We start from the raw sequence: 18276 nt of genomic DNA on the forward strand, positions 1-18276 counted from the left end.
TTTTTTTTTTTTTTTTTTTTTCCTTTTTTACATACTGAGGTGAAATAAATGGAAATCGTGCTGGGGTTTTACTGCTGCTTGGGGCTCCATTAGATTTTGTTTTTCTTATGTGGTTGTTGGGAGATTTTTTTCTTTGCTTCTGCCTGGTGAAACGTCTCATCAGGGTAACAAGTGAAGGGACATCTCCCAGAAGGAGCCAAAGGGGACAGGAAAACCCCAAAAGGGTTCTAAATCTTCTCCACTCTGTTGGAAACCAGAAACAAGTTTTAAGCTTGGCATGCACGTTAAATATACCTAATATTGTAGTAATTTGAGAAATGCAGATTTTAGTGGTGATAGCTGGTTATTTGGGCGAGGTGACAAAGTTGAACCACCTGCTGGGGGGTGGTACCATTTGAGAGATTTGCATTTTCCTTGACAATGGTCCTGTAATGTCAGAGCCTTTAAGGCATGTTTAGGGAAAATCCTGCCTTCCACCTGTTTATCTAAAAAGTCCCACGAGGCATTGCAAGACAGACCGTTACAGGCATGACTCCCTGTTGAGGTATATTGGGATTTGTAGTTAAAGCACAGCTGGAGGGCTGGAGTTACCCACCCCTGCATTACAGGATAGGAAACATCTCCCCAAAGGAAATTTCTCTACGAGCTGGTTGTTACTGCAACAGTCCCCTCAGAAGATTTCATCTTTCCTTTTTGTTCAACTGGATATCTTGTCACTTGGATAAATAAGGGGTAAAATGTTCCCCCTGGGGACACTTGTGTGAAATGTAATACAGTGAGGAAAATTATTTGATTCCCTGCAGATTTTGTAAGTTTGCCCACTTACAAAGAAATTATATATATATATAATTTTTTTTTTTTTTTTTTTATCATAGGTGCATTTTAAATGATAGAGACAGAATATCAACCAAAAAGCTAGACAAAACACAATACAAATGTTATAAATTGAGTTGCAGTTCAGTGCATAAAATTAGTATTTGATCCCCCTAACAGCCAACAATAATTCTGTCTCCCACAGACTGAATATGTGGTTCACAGATTAGCCATGTCAATTTAAGAAGGTGCGCCTAACGACAACTCGTTATGTATATAAGACACCTGTCCACAGGATCTTTCTTCCATTCAAACCTCACCACCATAGGCAAGACCAAAGAGCTGTCAAAGGACATTAGGGAGAAGATTGTAGACCTGCACAAGGCTGGAATGGGGCTATAAAGGTGCCCACACACTTTACAATAATCGCGGGAAATCGTGCGATTATCGTAAGTTGTGTGGAAGCCGTGCGACCTCTACTACTGTAAGGTTGAACAACTTAACTTTCAAACATGTTCGAAAACCCGCCGAGCATCGTACGATGTTCGGCGGGTGTGTAGCATGTTCGTAAGGTAAAAGCCGGACGGGCCGGTGTGCGCAAGCGCACTGCCCATTTGGCATTGTGGTCATCGGAAGCCTGCTCCTCGGGGGTGCGGCTTGCGATCATCTCAAGTACGATCTGCCTGTCCAAGATAGGCAGATTGTAGGTTTTTTTTTTTTAAGTACCTTGCAACCATCGCAAGACAAGTCTTGCGATGGTTGTAAGGTGTGTGTTCGGCCTAAAGGTGCCCACACACCTTACAATTTATCTGCAGATTTTCTGTGGTCAGATGGAAAAAGTGCAACAGATTGGCCCAGGTGGAGATTCCTCCATCCACACAGTTAAGTGTAGATGGAGGAATCTGTTGCACCTTTTTCCATCTGACCACAGAAAATCTGCAGATAAATTGTAAGGTGTGTGGGCACCTTAAGACTATAAGCAAGAAGCTTGGTGAGAAGGAAACAACTGTTGGAGCGATTATTTGCAAATGGGAGGAATACAAAATAACCATCAATCACCCTTGGTCTGGAGCTCCATGCAAAATTTCGCCTCATGGGGTAAGGTGATCTTGAGAAAAGTGAGGGATCAGCCCAGAACTACACAGGAGGAGCTTGTGAATGATCTCAAGGCAGTTGGGACCACAGTCACCAAACAAACATTTGGTAACACAATACACCGCCATGGATTGAGATCCTGCAGCGCCTGCAAGGTCCCCCTCCAGAAGGTACATGTACAGGCCCGTTTGAAGTTTGCCAATGAACATCTAAATGATTCAGAGAAGGATTGGGAGAAAGTGCTACGGTCAGATGAGACCAAAATTGAGCTCTTTGGCGTTAACTCATCTTGCTGTGTTTGGAGGAAGTAAAAATGCTGACTATGACCCTAAGAACACCATCCCTACAGTCAAGCACAGAGGTGTCAACCATGCTTATGGGCTGTTTCTCTGCTAAAGGTACAGGCCGACTTTGTCTCATTGAGGAGCCAGTGGACGGGGTAGTGTATTGTAAAATCTTGGACGAGAACCTCCTTCCCTCAGCCAGAACACTGAATACATACCGCCAAGGCAACAAAGCAATGGCTCAAGAAGAAGCACATTAAGGTCATGGAGTGGCCTAGCCAGTCTCCAGACCTTAATCCGATAGAAGATTTATGGAGGGAGCTGCCAAGAAACCTTAAGGATTTAGAGAAGATCTGTAAAGAAGAGTGGACCAAAATCCCTCCTGAGATGTGTGCAAACCTGGTAAACAACTACAAGAAACGTCTTACCTTTGCTTGCCAACAAGGGTTTCTCCACCAAGAACCATCAAATACTTATTTTGCTCACTGAACTGCAACTCCATTATTACATTTGTATTATGTGGTTTTCTGGATTTTTGGTTGATATTCTGTCTATCATTTAAAATACACCTATGATAGAAATTATAGACCTTACATTTCTATCTAAGTGCAAACTTACAAAATCTGCAGGGGATCAAATTTTCCTCACTAACTTTATACTTATTTTTGGGTTTTTTTGTTTTTTCAAAACCTTAATTTCTGTAATACTGTTTCTCTTATGTAGGAATTAAATGAATTTAAAGAAGTCACAACGTGTGTATTCCCACGGTGAGTTTTTTTAAATTTTTTTTTTTTTAGTCTGTTTTCTTGCAATAGTTTGGGTGGGCTAGCCAAACACACAGATTTATCTAGTCCAGACGAGAAAATGAATAGTCCTCCATCCACACTGTTTATCTGCACTCGGCTCTTCTATTCAAACACTGCTGCGGCTGCCTGAATACCCAAACAGTGACCGTATCTGATAGGATGCAGTGACCAGCCAATTTTCTGCCAACTGAAATTTGAGCCCTGTTTGGCTAGCTGTAACCATATATTTGTAAACTGGTATTTTTTTCTTTTGCTTTTTTAAAAATCCCCCTCCCCCATCCCACCAACATTTTTTTTGTATTGCTCTTTTTACTTGTTAAATTATTTTTTGTTGTCACCACTGTTGATTTTTGCTCTGAATATCAAGGTTATAGTTTTCTATTTAAAGGGTATTTATGGGCAAAATAGAAAAAAAAAACTATTTGGTACATGTTTGCATTATATGCAACATTTATGATGTTTTGTCTCTTTTAAACCGTGGCAGGGAAAAATTCCTGTTTGATCTTTTCAGAAATCCAGTGAGCTGCTATATTCCTTTCTCTCCCGTTCATTGAAGGACACAGGGAACAGATCGGAGATCATGTACTGTAGGGTAATATCGCCACCTGCAGGAGAAGGACGCTAGGCACAAAAAACTAAAGACCAATTACAGCCTAGGGGCGGCCCCTGCTGGTGGCCAAACCCCCCACCTGCTGACAAGTCCCCAGTTTTTTGCCTAGCGTCAGGAGTAAGGAGCTAAGAATTTTTTCTCTGGTATTCTTACCTGCTTCTTCCTGCTTTTTTCAGTAGAATCTTCTAGCAAGTGTTGTCCGGGCGACAGGCTGGATGTCCTGGATCCTTGGAGTCTCCCCTGGACGACCGACGATCGCATGCAGGCTCGCTCCGGTGGGTCAGCTGCGACGGCCCCACTCCGGCGTGGTGGCCTATGGGTTCGTCCCAGGGGGGTGCATATGACTGAGGGTCTCGGCCGCCCAATCACAGTACTCCCCACAGGCTTCTGGCACCGCGACTGCGGTCGGGGGCGCCAGTCCTCCGCAGTACCTGGGCGCCTGATGTCCCCTGCACGGGGTTCCGCATGGATGGTGGTGTCGGGTCTGCGGATGCCCACGTTCCCCGGCGGTATGTATGGCGCTGCGTGGGCCCTTTGGGGGGGGGGGGGGGGGGGGGGGGGGTTGGTGTGGCTCATTCCCTCCTCCTCCCCCTCTTCCCCCTCCGTCAGCTCTAACGTGGGGTGGCTTAGGGGTGTTGTGGTCCTGTGGGGCCTTGCTTGGTCCTGGCCGGCGTGGGGGTCGCTGATCGAGCCCCGGCTTCGTTTGCCCTCCCCTCCCCCCTCGATCTCCTAATGGGGTCACGTTGCTTGCGGCCCTGTGGGCCCTTACCTCGGTCCATGGCGACCTGCGGGTGCTGCTGTGCCTCTCTGGGGCTGTGCTCCCGCGCTGCTCGGGGTAGAGCTGCGGATTCTGTCCCAGGGTGTGGGGGCCGTCTTGCTAGCCGGCCGATCGGTTCCGTCCGCGTGTGCCGGGGGCCGTTACTCGAGCCCCCGGCTTTGTTTGCGGCCTTCTCCAGAGGCCGCGGCCGCCATGTTTGGTGTGGGCGCGTGCGCCCTCGTCCTGACGTCACTTCCGGTGCGCCGCTTCCGGGTCCCTGTATTAGCGCGTCACCCGGCCGGATCGGTCTTTCTCGCCGGGACGCGGTCGGGTGAGGACGCACTGGGAGCCGGGTACTGTAGGAGGGTCGTCTGCCTGCGGGGGTCGGTTGCTGGGGACAACAACGTTGGGGGCGGTGCCTGCTGGGGACTCCCTTGCCTTGCTTGTGGCCCTACTCTGGTGCAGTTTAGTGCCGCGACATGGATTGTGGGGACGGCCTGCCCGCAGTGCCTTGCGAGGGCTGCGACCTCTCTTCAGGGACCTCTCCCACATCCCCCCCTTTGCGCGGCCTGTGCCTCTGCGCCCCTTTCACAGTCTCCCATGGTGCCTGCGGGGTCTTTGGGTTGGGGGTCCGCTGGCGCAATGTTGTCCTGTGGAGGTTTTTTCCTCCCGTATGGAACGTGCGCTGGCGCAGTGCCTTCCACGGAAGCGCATTTTGCCGGCTCCCTCCCCGGTCCTTTCTGGGGATTCTGCGGTAGAGGGGGAAATTTCTGCTGCGGCTGCGCAGCCCGACCTGGGGGACTCCTCCCAGGCGGAGTCTGGTAGATATGACGAGTCGGGAACTGCCCTTATGGTCCAGGAGCGCGAATTGGTCGCAGCCTTAGTTCGCGCTGTGCGGGAAACGCTTAAAATTGAGGAGGCTCCGAGCGCTTCGGCGCTCCCGCCGGTTCCTTTTGGAACGCACAGGAGTAGGCGTTCCGCTAAGGTTTTCCCTTACGTTCCCTTCTTTGATGACTTTGTCTACAAGGAGTGGAAGCGTCCGAGCAAGTCTTTTTCTGTCCCCAAACGCTTCTCGGTTCATTATCCTTTTGAGGAGTCCTTCCTGTCTAAGTGGTCTACTCCCCCCCCGCGGTGGATCCGCCGATTTTCCCGCCTGAACAAGGCTACGGTCATCCCGGTGGAGGATTCGCCTTCCTTTCGGGATCCTACGGATAGGAAGGCGGAGGCGGTGGCGCGTACGATGTACTCGGTTTCTGGGGCTCTGTTGCGCCCTGTGTTGGCTTCGGCCCTGGTCTCTGAGTCCCTGACTGTGTGGATGAAGATGCTGCGTCAGGGTCTTGCAGAAGAAAACGTGTCTCCTGCTTATGTCGATCTGACGGAGCAAGTGGTGCAGGGTCTGCAATACCTATGTGATGCGGCACCGTTGGTTTCCAAGCTATCCGTGTCGGCGGTTACTATTCGGCGCCTCCTCTAGCTTAAATGCTGGTCGGCTGACCAGGCTTCCAAGAAGGCTCTGACGGAGCTCCCCTTTACGGGGGAGCGTCTGTTCAGGACTACCTTGGATGAGATCATTAAGGATCTGACGGGCGGTAAGAGTACCTTCCTGCCTCAGTCGAAAAAGCCTAGGGAACTGCGGCGGAAGCCGGGTCCTTCCTTTTCCGCTCACAAGCCGCCTTTTCGTCCGCCCCCGCCCTCTGAGAAGGGCGGGAAGTTCAACAGGCCGACGCCTTCCCAGGCCGCTAAGCGGCCCTGGCAGCCCAGGAACGCCAAGCCCCAGGGTAAGCCCCCCTCAGCATGAAGGCCTGCCCCCATCCCGGGATTCCAGGGTGGGGGGACGTCTTCGGCTCTTTGCGGGCCGCTGGCTGTCCCGCGTCTCCGACACCTGGGTGCGGGAATTGGTGTCCTCGGGCTACAAGATCGAGTTTCTGTCGCGTCCCGAGGACAGGTTTTTCCCTTCCAACATCCGTCTCCCTCCACAGCGCCTGGCGGACCTTCATGGCGCGGTGGCGGGTCTTTTGTCCCAAGGGGTGGTGATTCCGGTTCCCTCCTCGGAGAGGTTCAGAGGATTTTACTCAAACCTATTTACGGTGCCAAAGAAGGATGGGGTTCGTCCCATCCTGGACCTCAAGCGGTTGAACGTCTTTGTGCGCGTTCGCCGGTTCCGGATGGAATCGATCCGCTCTAGGGGGTGTCTTCGGCTCTTTGCGGGCCGCTGGCTGTCCCATTCTGGACCTCAAGCGGTTGAACGTTTTTGTGCGCGTTCGTCGGTTCCGGATGGAATCGATCCGCTCTGTGGTGGCGTGTCTTCACCAGGGGGATTTCGTGACTTCCCTCGACATCAAGGACCCCTACCTTCACGTTCCGGTCTGTGCCTCCCATCAACGTTGCCTTCGCTTTGCGGTGGGGGATGACCATTACCAGTTTGTCGCCCTGCCCTTCGGTCTGGCGTTGGCGCCTCGGTTGTTCACCAAGGTGCTGGCCCCGATCCTGGCCCTGTTGCGCTGTCGGGGGATCTCGGTGGTGGGGTACCTGGACGACCTCCTGCTGAAGGCGGAGTCGCATTCGTCTCTAGTGGCGGATCTGGCGATCGCTGTTCGGTCATTGGAGGAGTTCGGATGGCTCCTGAACTTGCAGAAGTCTTGCCTGGTGCCGACCACTCGATTGGGAGTATCTGGGGTTGATTCTGGATTCCACCTCGGCGCGAGTTTTTCTACCCCCCGAGAAGCTTCGCTCACATGTGGCGCTGTTGCGGGCGCGTCGGCGGTCGACGATCCGTTTTTGCATGCAGGTCCTGGGCCTCATGGTGGCTTCCTTCGAGGCGGTGCCTTACGCTCAGCATCACACGCGGGTTCTGCAGAGGACCATCTTGCTGATGTGGGACAAGTCCCCCTTGTCGCTGGACCGGTCGGTTCAGTTGTCTCGGGAGGCGAAGGCCTCCCTGGTTTGGTGGCTTCGGTCCCCGTCTCTGGTGTTGGGCAAGTCCTTCCTTCCCATTCGCTGGACGGTGGTTACCACGGATGCCAGCCTCTTGGGCTGGGGGGGCGTCCTGGATGTCTTGTCGACTCAGGGCCGTTGGTCGGCGGAGGAGTCTCGGCTTTCGATCAATGTGCTGGAACTTCGGGCGATCCGTCTCTCCCTTCATTGGACGGGCCGTCTCGGGGGCGGCCGGTCCGGGTTCAGTCGGACAACGCCACGGCCGTGGCGTACGTCAACCATCAAGGCGGCACAAGAAGTGTGGCCGCGGCTCGGGAAGTGGAGAGCATTCTGTCTTGGGCGGAGACGCACTTTCCGGCTCTCTCCGCCGTGTACATTCCGGGTGTGGAAAATTGGCAGGCTGACTATCTCAGTCGCCAGTCGGTGGACCCGGGGGAGTGGATGTTGCATCCAGGCGTCTCGCCTCAATCGGCAGGTCGATCGGTTCGTGGCCAGGACCCAGGATCCTTGGGCGGATGCGGTGGACGCCCTGGTGGCACCGTGGGATTGCTATGGTCTGCTTTACGCGTTCCCTCCACTTTATCTGTTGCCGCCGCGTCTTCTTCGCAGGTTCGCGGCAGAAGGCGTCCCGGTCATCCTCGTAGCTCCGGATTGGCCGAGGAGGGCGTGGTACGCAGATGTGTTTTGGTTAGTGGCGGACGTCCCCTGGCGCCTGTCGCTCCGTCCGGATCTCCTGTCTCAGGGTCCGGTGTTCCATCTGTCTTTACCGTCACTGGCTTTGACGGCGTGGCTGTTGAGAGATCGTGGTCTCTCGGATGCGGTCATCGCTACGATGTTGCGGGCTCGCAAGCCTGTGTTGCGTAGGATTTACCACCGCACATGGAAGGCTTATTTCGCCTGGTGTGAGTCGGTGGGGTTTTCCGCCTCGTTTGTTTTCCGTTGCCAGAATCCTTGCCTTTCTACAGCGTGGTGTGGATCAAGGATTGGCCTTGAGTACGATCAAGGGCCAGATTTCGGCCTTGGCTGTCCTCTTTCAATGACCGATAGCCTCCAACGCCTTCGTTCGCACTTTCGTGCAGGGGGTTACGCGTATCGTTCCTCCTGTTCGCTCCCCGTTGCCGCCGTGGGATTTGAATCTGGTGCTCTCGGTGTTGCAGGATTCTCCCTTTGAGCCTCTGCGTGAAATTCCGATTCTGACTCTGTCTCAAAAAGTGGCCTTTTTGGTGGCGGTCACCTCGGTCCGCAGGGTTTCGGAATTGGCGGCCCTCTCTTGCTCATCCCCGTTGCTGGTCCTGCACCAGGACAAGGTGGTTCTGCGGCCCCGGCTGTCCTTTTTGCCCAAGTTGGTTTCGGCTTTCCATCTCAATGAGGACATTGTCTTGCCTTCCTTGTTTCCGAAACCCGTCCACAGGAAGGAAAAGGCGCTACATTGTCTGGATGTGGTCCGCGCCATCCGTGTTTATTGAGTGCTACAGTTGCCTTTCGGGAATCTGATTCCCTGTTTGTCGTTGCGGATGGGCCTCGGAAGGGCCAGGCTGCTTTGTCGGCCACCATCTCTCGCTGGATTCGCGACGCGATTTCGCGTGCGTATGCCATTAAGGGGCGTGAGCCTCCTTTTTCTGTTACGGCCCATTCTACAAGGGCTGTTGGGGCATCTTGGGCGTTTCGTCATGGTGCCTCCGTTTTCTCAGGTCTGTAAGGCCGCGACTTGGTCTTCTGTTCACACCTTTGCCAAGTTTTACAAGGTGGATGTTTTGGCATCTGCGGATGCTGGTTTGGGGCGCAAAGTGCCGTTTGAAGGGAAAAATTGTTGTTTTTAGTTGGGTTGTTGTTTTCTGTTGGCCCACCCCTCTTTTTTGGTACTGCTCTGTGACGTCCCTACAGTACATGATCTCCGATCTGTTCCCTGTGTCCTTCAATGAACGGGAGAGAAAATAGGATTTTGGTACTCACCGTAAAATCCTTTTCTCTCCGTTCATTGAAGGACACAGGGCCCGCCCCTCTGTGTGGGTGTGTACTCCTTTACTGCTTGTTGCTAAACTGGAGACTTGTCAGCAGGTGGGGGGTTTGGCCACCAGCAGGGGCCGCCCCTAGGCTGTAATTGGTCTTTAGTTTTTTGTGCCTAGCGTCCTTCTCCTGCAGGTGGCGATATTACCCTACAGTACATGATCTCCGATCTGTTCCCTGTGTCCTTCAATGAACGGAGAGAAAAGGATTTTACGGTGAGTACCAAAATCCTATTTTTTGCACTAACAAAGCACCTCTGCTTCACTGAAATTCCGAGCTGTCGTATCCCTATCTGCATACTCCTCCAACTACAGAACACATCCACCTAGTGTTATGGCTTTGATGGGGAAAAATATGCTCTAGTCCAGCAGATGAGAACTGGTCAGGGCTAATAACTCTCAAAGTTCTCCAAATTTTAGGTTGAGTATTTGGAACAAATACTTTTTTGCTGGACAGGCTTGTCCTTCTCCCCCGAGGGTAAAATTGTTAAAACAATCAGGTCTGAACAATCTCGGATTCAAAGATTGACTTTATTACTTGTACGAGGAGACAAGATATCGGAAATCTATATGTCTATGGATGCCATCTGATGGTTCTAACCCATGTAACCCGTGCAATAGGGCTGCATATACATGAGTTAGCCTGTCAGACAAACATCCACGTCTTGTCTAACTATCAAAGCTTGCATCAGTTTTTTAAAGCCTGGGCTGTGAAAAAGTTCCTTATCATAAGTCATTTTTATTGGTTCCCTCCACAGCCCTTACATGGTAGCAAAAGATAAACTTCAGTATTGCATACTACAGAGGCGTTACATTTGTTTCTGATATTTTGCTAGCCTAAGCATTCTAGCGCATGATTATACAAGTAAACTTAGAGGTAATTTTTCCTGACAAATGCTCTTTGGAGGAAAGAGTCAAATCTCTCCAAAGGGCTCTTGTTGATCTTTGGGGGGGGTCATGACCAATGTAAGTGCTTGGGGTCGGGGTGCCCATCTGGAGTTTGGTTAAGGGAGGAGGCAAGCAGATGCTCCAATTGGAGGCAACTGTGGGCAGTCTGGGAAGCCCTTCAGGTTTTCAATCAGTGTCAGGGCTCACCATCTTCAGATCCTATCCGACAATGCCACAACAGTTGCCTACCTTAACAAGTAGGGAGGTACCCGGGAGTCATTCCCTTTTTTGGCAAATCAATTTTCCATTTGGGCAGAGACTCATCTCCAGTCTGTCTTGGCCATTCACCTAAAAGGTTTGCTAAATTTGGTGTTGGACTTTTTGTGTCGTCATAAAGTCAGGGAATCGCTTGTGTTTGAAACTCTGTCCATAAGGAAATGGGGCAAGCCCCAAGTGGACCGGTTGCCTCCCAGTCAAACGCACAGGTAAACAATGTTCTCTGCCCAGAAGGGAAGTGGTCCCGATTTTGATGGATGCGTTCGCACATCCATGGTCCTTCCAACTGTGCTACACCTTCCCTCCTTTTTTTAGTTTATTGCCCCTAGTATTCAGGAAGTTCAGGGAGAAGAGTGCTATGCTCTCATGGCTACCTTCTGGACCAAGAGGCCTTGTTTTTGGTCCTGCAACATTGTAGGGTGAGCGAGATCCAGGCATTCTATTAAAGTACCTTATTTTCACGTTTTTGATTGATCTTGAAAACTGGGTTTTTTGCTTAAGGTCTCCTAGTTTTCATAGATCCCAGGACATTGTATTACACTCTTTCTGCTCCAGGCCCGCTAATGCGAAGGAACAGAAGTTTAATTTGAGGTTAGAAATGCAGTTTTGAAGTACTTGGATTTTACCAAAGGCTTCGGGAAATCCAAAGCTTTTTGTTTTGCGTTCTGGAAAAAAGGGCCTGCAGGCCTCAAACACTGTTGCTAGATTGATCAGGCAAGCTATTGCCTTAGCTTATAGTGCAATGGGGAAGGTTTGCCCTTTTTGGGCCCTTTGCTCATTCAACCAGAGCCTTAGCCACCTCTTGGCAAAGGGTCGGGACCACTCCAGAACAAATCTGCCGTGCTGCCACCTGGTCTAACTACTACACCTTCTGTCGACATTATCAGTTGGACCTCCTCTTGGCTCAAGATTTTGGGAGAAAGGTCCTACAGATGTCTTCCCACCCTAATGGGCAAGTTTCTCTCTCATCCTGGAAAGACGAGAGAAAATCGAAGTTGGACTTACCGGTAACTCTGTTTCTAGAAGTCTTTCCGTGTTGTCAAAATACTGACTATCTGAGGGTCCGCCTTACAAAGGCCTGACGTGTTTGCGTTTCCTGCCTCTGGGGTGGACACATGTACTGCCCTGGAAAGACTTCTAGAAACCGTTACCAGTAAGTCTCACTCCAATTTTCAGCTCAAACAGGAAATCGGCAGATTACTGGATTTCTGGCAGGTAATTGCAGCTTTCAATCTGTACTTGCAGCTTTTTTATTTTGCCATGAATTTAAGGGATGATCGTTTTTCTATTCTTAAAGCATGAGCACACTGTGCTGTCATAGTAGGGATCAAATAATGAAACATAAGTTGCTCTTTTCCTAATCCAAGTTTTTTTTTTTTTTTTGAGCAATTTAGTTTCTCATAAGATCTAGTCCCCCTTTTTTCTTTCTCTTTCCCTTTTCTCTGTTTTTGTTTCTCCTTCTTTTTTTTTTTTCTTTTCATAATTAAGTAGGCGACACTGAAAAAATTCAACGGTCTGTCTTTTCAGAGTACTGGATACCAAACTTATGGCAACGACACAACCTTTTAAGGTAACATCCCTATATTTTAGTGCTTGTATCACGTGGTTTTACTAGAGTGGCTCCATTTTACAAGGTTTTGCATTTAGTTGAGGAGCAGAAGCAAAGAACCACAATAACAAGTATAAGAGCAATTATGTATGAATGCATAGTCTGCTTCAGGAAGCATACATTTTATCCTAAAATGTAATCCCTGCCAAAACTTTAGTTTTACATTAAGCAGAGGATTAAACTTCTCTAAAAATGTAATTACTCCAATTAATCCATTGAAGGATTTAAATGACCTTCTGTCCCAGTGATGGGGTTGATTTAGTGTAGAATGCGCTCTGATTTTGGGGTGCCTTAAATTACTGATGAACTGAATCTTAAATAAGTGTCGGGTTTATTTACAAATAGGGATATACATACAGTCTACTACAATTAAGGGAATTGAAAGGGGAATTGGGGATAGGAATTGAGGTTAAGGATCCTGCAGCTAGCTACACCATTCTCTGTCTCTGTCACACATGCCATGGGTTTTTCTCTGCTCTCAGGACACGCCTCTCCAGCAGGTCTCAGCGAATCACATTCTTGATTGCAGAGTTCAGAAAGACTTGTCTTGTCCAAAGGTCTTGCTGGTCAGCTAGATTAGTGTCACACAGGAAGAAGGTTCCATCATATGCCCCTGCCCCCATCCCAGCATATATGCATTGCTGACACAGGTGTGGGCAGTAAATACCAGCAGGGGGTCGGGCTTGCCCCAGGACATGACCGTCCTGGCAGATCTTCATTCCTCAGTGTCCAGCCCCAAGAACGCTTTGATGGTCCTCATTTACATATCAGCCACCTGCTGATTCCATTCAAGATATCAAGGAACCTTTGCATCAAAGCTGTATCATAGATGTCAATGTTACCGATTCCAACACTTAGACAGGAGCCAATGGACAGGCTTTCCCATAGGGGCAGCAACAGGGCAGGTTTTTGTTTGGTTCTCCATTGTGGCGTTCCTCCTCACATGTGTCCTGGTGATGGTAGGTAGCAGAAATAAAAAAGAAGGCAACTCTTTGCAATGAGGATACATGGAGCAATGAAACCCTGTACAAGTTATTAACCTTCCCTTCACTAATTTCAAAACTCAATAAAAAAAAGATATGGCTGTAATTGCACAGGAATGGGCTCAAATTTGCCAGCTCTTTCTAAAAGAAATGTTTGAAGACTTTTCTCTCTGTTCCTGTAAATGTGCTAAAATTGCTGTTATTACCAATTGATCGCATTTACTCAAGAGTCTGTTATATCTGTGCACAGCCTGTGGCGTATACGGATTTCATTGCTGTATTCAGGACTTTAGTAGCCAGTTGCTTTCTGACCAATTGCAACAGTGACGGCTGCAGGCTAAATGGTACTGCTTGTCATTGAAAACTTCAATGGAAAGGATAAAATTACTAGTTATCAAGGGCCAGAGCTACATGGGTGATTTTAATATGTTGCTACTGAGTGTTAACGGTTAGCTTGCAGTTACTTCATTAGGCAAGAGCTGCAGTGGAGCTTTTTATTATCTCTATATTGCTACTAAAAATTGATTTGCCATCCACTTTTAAATCTGCAGATTTTGTTTTTAAAAAAAAGGCAATCCTGCCATTTTAAGATCTTTGTTCAGACAGTCCCTGTTATGAAGTGACAACGGGCTTGCTGGCCAGTGTTGCGCAGTCATGGTCCACTATTTGTCACTAAGTAAGCAAATCCAGGGCAATGTCAATCCTACACTATGGAGACCATGGGTGTACACTGGAAGTGGCTGAAAGGTTGGAGATCAGCAGCAGAGTTGCAAAATTGGGTGAAATCTGCATTTTATTAAAGCAAAAAAAAAAAACCTGGGAAGTGGTTAAATACATATGGGTAATTTTATCAAAACTGAAGCAGGCAGAATCTGGAGCAACTGTGCATGGCAACCAACCAAGTGATGTCGGCCTTTCCTCCAGTCAATAAGTTGTGTCTGCATCATTAAGCAGAGAATACTCTTTGGAACACGGCAAGAACCACACCGTAATCTCCATTTTATGACCTTGTAAAATAGAGTGCAGTGTGTGATACAAATTGGCCCCTAATTGCTGGCCCTTTTTATTTTTCACTAGAGTCCTGAAACTAGTTACACAAATACAATTTTTCCTCAAGTCAGAGCTCTGGCCCACTATTTCATAATTTTGCTGTATCATTGTTAGGATTGGTGGCCTCACCAACAAATAGTAAGATGCTGGAGGAGAAGGCACAATTTGTCTATTGTTAACGTGAGCATCCTGGGTTTAACTTAGGGTGCTTTCTACAGAAGTGTAGATGCTCATGCATGATATATCCAGTAGCCTAATTCAGAAGTGCTATTTTTTAAAGTAGATTTATCCCCCAAACAATTTTTTTCCTGTTTGATATAGGGAAGTGTTTAAAATCTGTCGGGTTATGTTTTGCAGTGTTTTCACTGAGTTTTTTCCTCCCCTTGTGCATACAGTACAGGATGTTAGAGTCCATCAAATTGGGGGACTTCCTTTCTTAGACATCCCCAGAACAAGTGTCCCCATGGAAGATTTTCCATCTATTAATGTTCTGGAGACAGTTGCAAAATTTGGGATTCACCATATCTTTCTTTTGTGAAGCGAGCCATCGGGACAGAGGGGTAAAACTACTTGGCCAGGACAGAGATTGCAAAAAATAGAAAACTCGGTGTATAAGCACATATTGTGTTTGGTTAAGTACAGTAACCCATATGAAAAAAGTAACAGAATGGCTTCTGACTGGTTGCTCAGGCTGACGTGACACATTTTTCTTTTTTTTTGAGCAGGTACACTTAAATTTATATTTATATTTTTGTTTTAATATACATATCCATCAATATGATAGCAGCTGAGCTGACCAAAGAAGCATTTGGCTTTAATGTTGAGCGATGTACATCTGGAGTTAATTGTTCCTTCTCCTTTTATATACACCTAGGAAATTATTTATAACACATCCCTTGCTGAATTGGAAAAGAGATTAAAAGAGGCTCCTTTTAAACCTTCAAAAGTTGGTAAGAATTCAAGAATCAGTTGGCTACTGTCAACCTATGCTCATTAAAATATGTAATTGGCTTGTGTTTTAATAAGCTGCATTTTCAATAACCGAGCTCAGCAAGATTTCGGAAAACCATTAAGTATATTTATGGTGTAAGCACTGACCTCTTTTAGGCATATATAATGGGAGTTTGTCAAAATCCATTTTTTTTTTTTTTTAGTCATACTTTACAATGAAAGCATATGTCTGTCTTTACAGCAGTTTTTCAACTTGCTTATTGGTATTATCTTTTAATCATTACAATTGTAATGTACTTTATAGTGCTATCATGACGGCCTAATCTGTTATACAAAGATATATTTAGTATAATGTAAATATACAGGATCTACAGTGGTTGCAGCTTCAGTTTTTCTGCTTAACTTGTGGAGTTGGAAGCGTCTGGCCTAAAGAACTTTAAAACTCTTTAGGCCAGATACTTCCAAATCCACAAGTCTCTGCAGCTTTGAAGTTGCACGCATCCCATTTCGTTTGTTGAGGTCCTGCCAAAGTTGTAGTGCCTCTAGTCTAAATTTAGCGGACAGTTAGTCTGTAGCCAGCCTGAGCTCTGCTGGCTACAGTCTTCTGCATTTGTTGGGTTTTCCCTAAGCTTGGAACATTTTTTGCTCCTTCCTGTTGCTGGGCAATTCATTTTAGTGTTTCCTAAAAGTATTTGTAGTTTTTTTTTTTTTTTTTTTGCGCAAATATACATTTTTTTTTTGTTTGTTGAGACCAGGGTTAAAATGTATTTTTTTTTTCTTCCCCATGGTCAGATAAAAAAAAGTGCAACAGGTTCCTCCATCTTTGCTAAACTTTGTGGATGGAGGAATCTCTCATTGGATCAAGCTTTAGTAAATTTGCAAGGAAGACAAAACCGTGGTGGTACTTGTTGACCGTTCTTTGCTTCATGTAAAGTGTCTTTTTTTAAGAAGGGGGAGGAGGCAAATTCAAACTTTATAAAAGTCTTATGTCTCTCTTAGGCAGTCCTGAAGGCTTTCCAAGCTACAGCACGAACTCTGAGCAACTACATGAAGCCGGTTATGATGCCTACATCACAGGACTGTGCTTTATATCTATGGCAAACTATCTAGGCAAGTGGCTGGACTAACAGGTATATTTCCATTGTCATTATATATAGTTTAATCTCTTGAATTGATGTTTTCTCTCATTAGGTTCATTTTTGAGTCCACCAAAAGGGCACATATCAGCCCGATCAAAGATCATCCGTCCATTTTTTAACAAGTAAGTGATTGAGACTGCATTCTAGTTTTAAAATTTTCATCAAGTTTAAGGTGATAGACATATCCCTTTTTATATTCACACTTATTAAAAGCCATTTCTGAATTGTATATCTATTTTTGTGGTTTCTAAAGTGTACATGGTATACTGCTGTTGATTTGACCTTGATGCAGGTGGTACATAGGAGATGCTTAAGGTTAGGCATGGCTAAATTTTAAACACTGAGCTTCTAGTTACAACCGAGTCTGTGACACAGATGAGATGGCATAAGATCAGTAGATGATAAGCATTGGCCATTCAAGTCCAAATATGAAATTTTGAAGGTAGCTTTCTGATATCATGTTTTTCTTGGGGGGAGGGAGAACATTCAACTAACTGAGCTGAGTGCAACAAAACTGTCATATGAAAAAGAGCGTGCGACCCTTGGAAGTTGCTGGTCTTAGATCTTCATTTAAACAGTTCCTACAGATAAAGATGATCTACAAACTCATAAAATTGACAGTGCATTTATTCCTATAATCTACGTTTTAATGAAAATGCAGACTTGTTGCATAGAAATAGTACACCCTCTACATTCCATTACTTCAGATCCTTAAAATTAGAATCGGGTGTTCCAATTTGGGTACCATCGATTACAACCTCTTTAGGGGGAGTCAACAGGTGGAACCCATTTTATTTAAACCTCCGATATCTAGGGTCTGGTGTAGAGCTGCAGCTAACGATTATTTTCAAAATCTATTAGTTAGCCGATTATTAAGTTCGATTAATCGGATAAAAAATAAAAGCCATTTTAAAAAATGGCTCCAGTGATGGGACTGCTAGTTTGTATTGCGATTGTAGTCCATCACAGGAGCAAGCTTGGAGCGGTGGAAGTAAAAAAAAGTGTAGTGTGCAATATAGTGAAATTAAAGTGTAAAATTATACAGCAATGAATGCAGAATGGCACCGGTTATAGAGGACTACAAAACCCAGCAATAGTACATTATAGCTGGCGGTATTCTGCATTGCACTATTGCTGGGTTTTGTAGTCCTCTATAGCTGGTGGTGTTTGGCATTGCACCACTTTATAATGTATTATTGCTGGGATTTGTTGTACTCTATAGCTGGTGGTATTCTGCATTGCGCTGTATAATTATTGCTGGGATTTGTAGTCCTCTACACAGCGCAATGCAGAATACCACCAGCTATAGAGGAATACTACAAAGCCCAGCAATACATTATACATACAGTGTATAATGTATTCCTCTATAGCTGATGGTACATTGCTCTGTATAATATAACATACAGCACAATGTACCATCAGCTATAGAAGAGTACAAATCCCAGCAATACATTAGAGCACCATGTGTGGGAAAGTGCAGGCGTACCTGAGCATTCTTCCAGCAACTTGCTTCTGAGATCGGGCCTATCTATCTGCCGCTGACATCCCCACACCTGCTCCTCCTTACTTCTTCTGCCCGCGTCCCTGTGCCGATCGTGGATGTGGGCGGGCGGTGAGCTTGAGGTGGGGGGGTGTGGGGGTGCGGGACTGAGCATTCTTCCAGCAACTTGCTTCTGAGATCGGGCCTATCTATCTGCCGCTGACATCCCCACACCTGCTCCTCCTTACTTCTTCTGCCCGCGTCCCTGTGCCGATCGTGGATGTGGGCGGGCGGTGAGCTTGAGGGGGGGGGGTGTGTGTGTAGCGTGGATGCGGGCGGGTCTGGCAGCAGAGAGCGTGAGGTGGGGAGGAGGTGTGGCGCGCATCGGGTGTGGAGCTGTGGACAAGGGCAACTAATCAAAAGCCGATTAATCGATGATTGAAAAAGTTAACTTTTTCAATCGATTATAGTCGATTAGTTGTTGCAGCCCTAGTCTGGTGTTGTCTTTGCTATTGATGTGTGGTGTCATCATTCCAAAATCAAATGAGCTATCTAAAGTTCTCAGAAAGAAGGGTGTGGATACCCAAGTCTTGCA

General features: G+C 47.1%; 1 protein-coding gene across 1 annotated transcript in view; it reads left to right on the forward strand.

Moving 5' to 3' along the window:
* Nucleotides 1-18276, forward strand: part of PARN (poly(A)-specific ribonuclease) — a gene marked incomplete at its 3' end in the record, with an annotated part of 81420 nt that overhangs the window by 23182 nt on the left and 39962 nt on the right. Inside the window, exons 13-17 of the mRNA XM_018562289.1 lie at nt 2916-2959; nt 11997-12039; nt 14986-15061; nt 16062-16172; nt 16254-16323. Of these exons, the coding sequence (XP_018417791.1) occupies nt 2916-2959; nt 11997-12039; nt 14986-15061; nt 16062-16172; nt 16254-16323 (344 nt within the window). The remainder of the gene's footprint in view (nt 1-2915; nt 2960-11996; nt 12040-14985; nt 15062-16061; nt 16173-16253; nt 16324-18276) is intronic.

The sequence above is a fragment of the Nanorana parkeri genome, unplaced genomic scaffold (genome assembly GCF_000935625.1).
Source record: "Nanorana parkeri isolate BGI_ZX_2015 unplaced genomic scaffold, ASM93562v1 scaffold570, whole genome shotgun sequence".
In the NCBI taxonomy this organism is placed as follows: Eukaryota; Metazoa; Chordata; class Amphibia; order Anura; family Dicroglossidae; genus Nanorana; species Nanorana parkeri.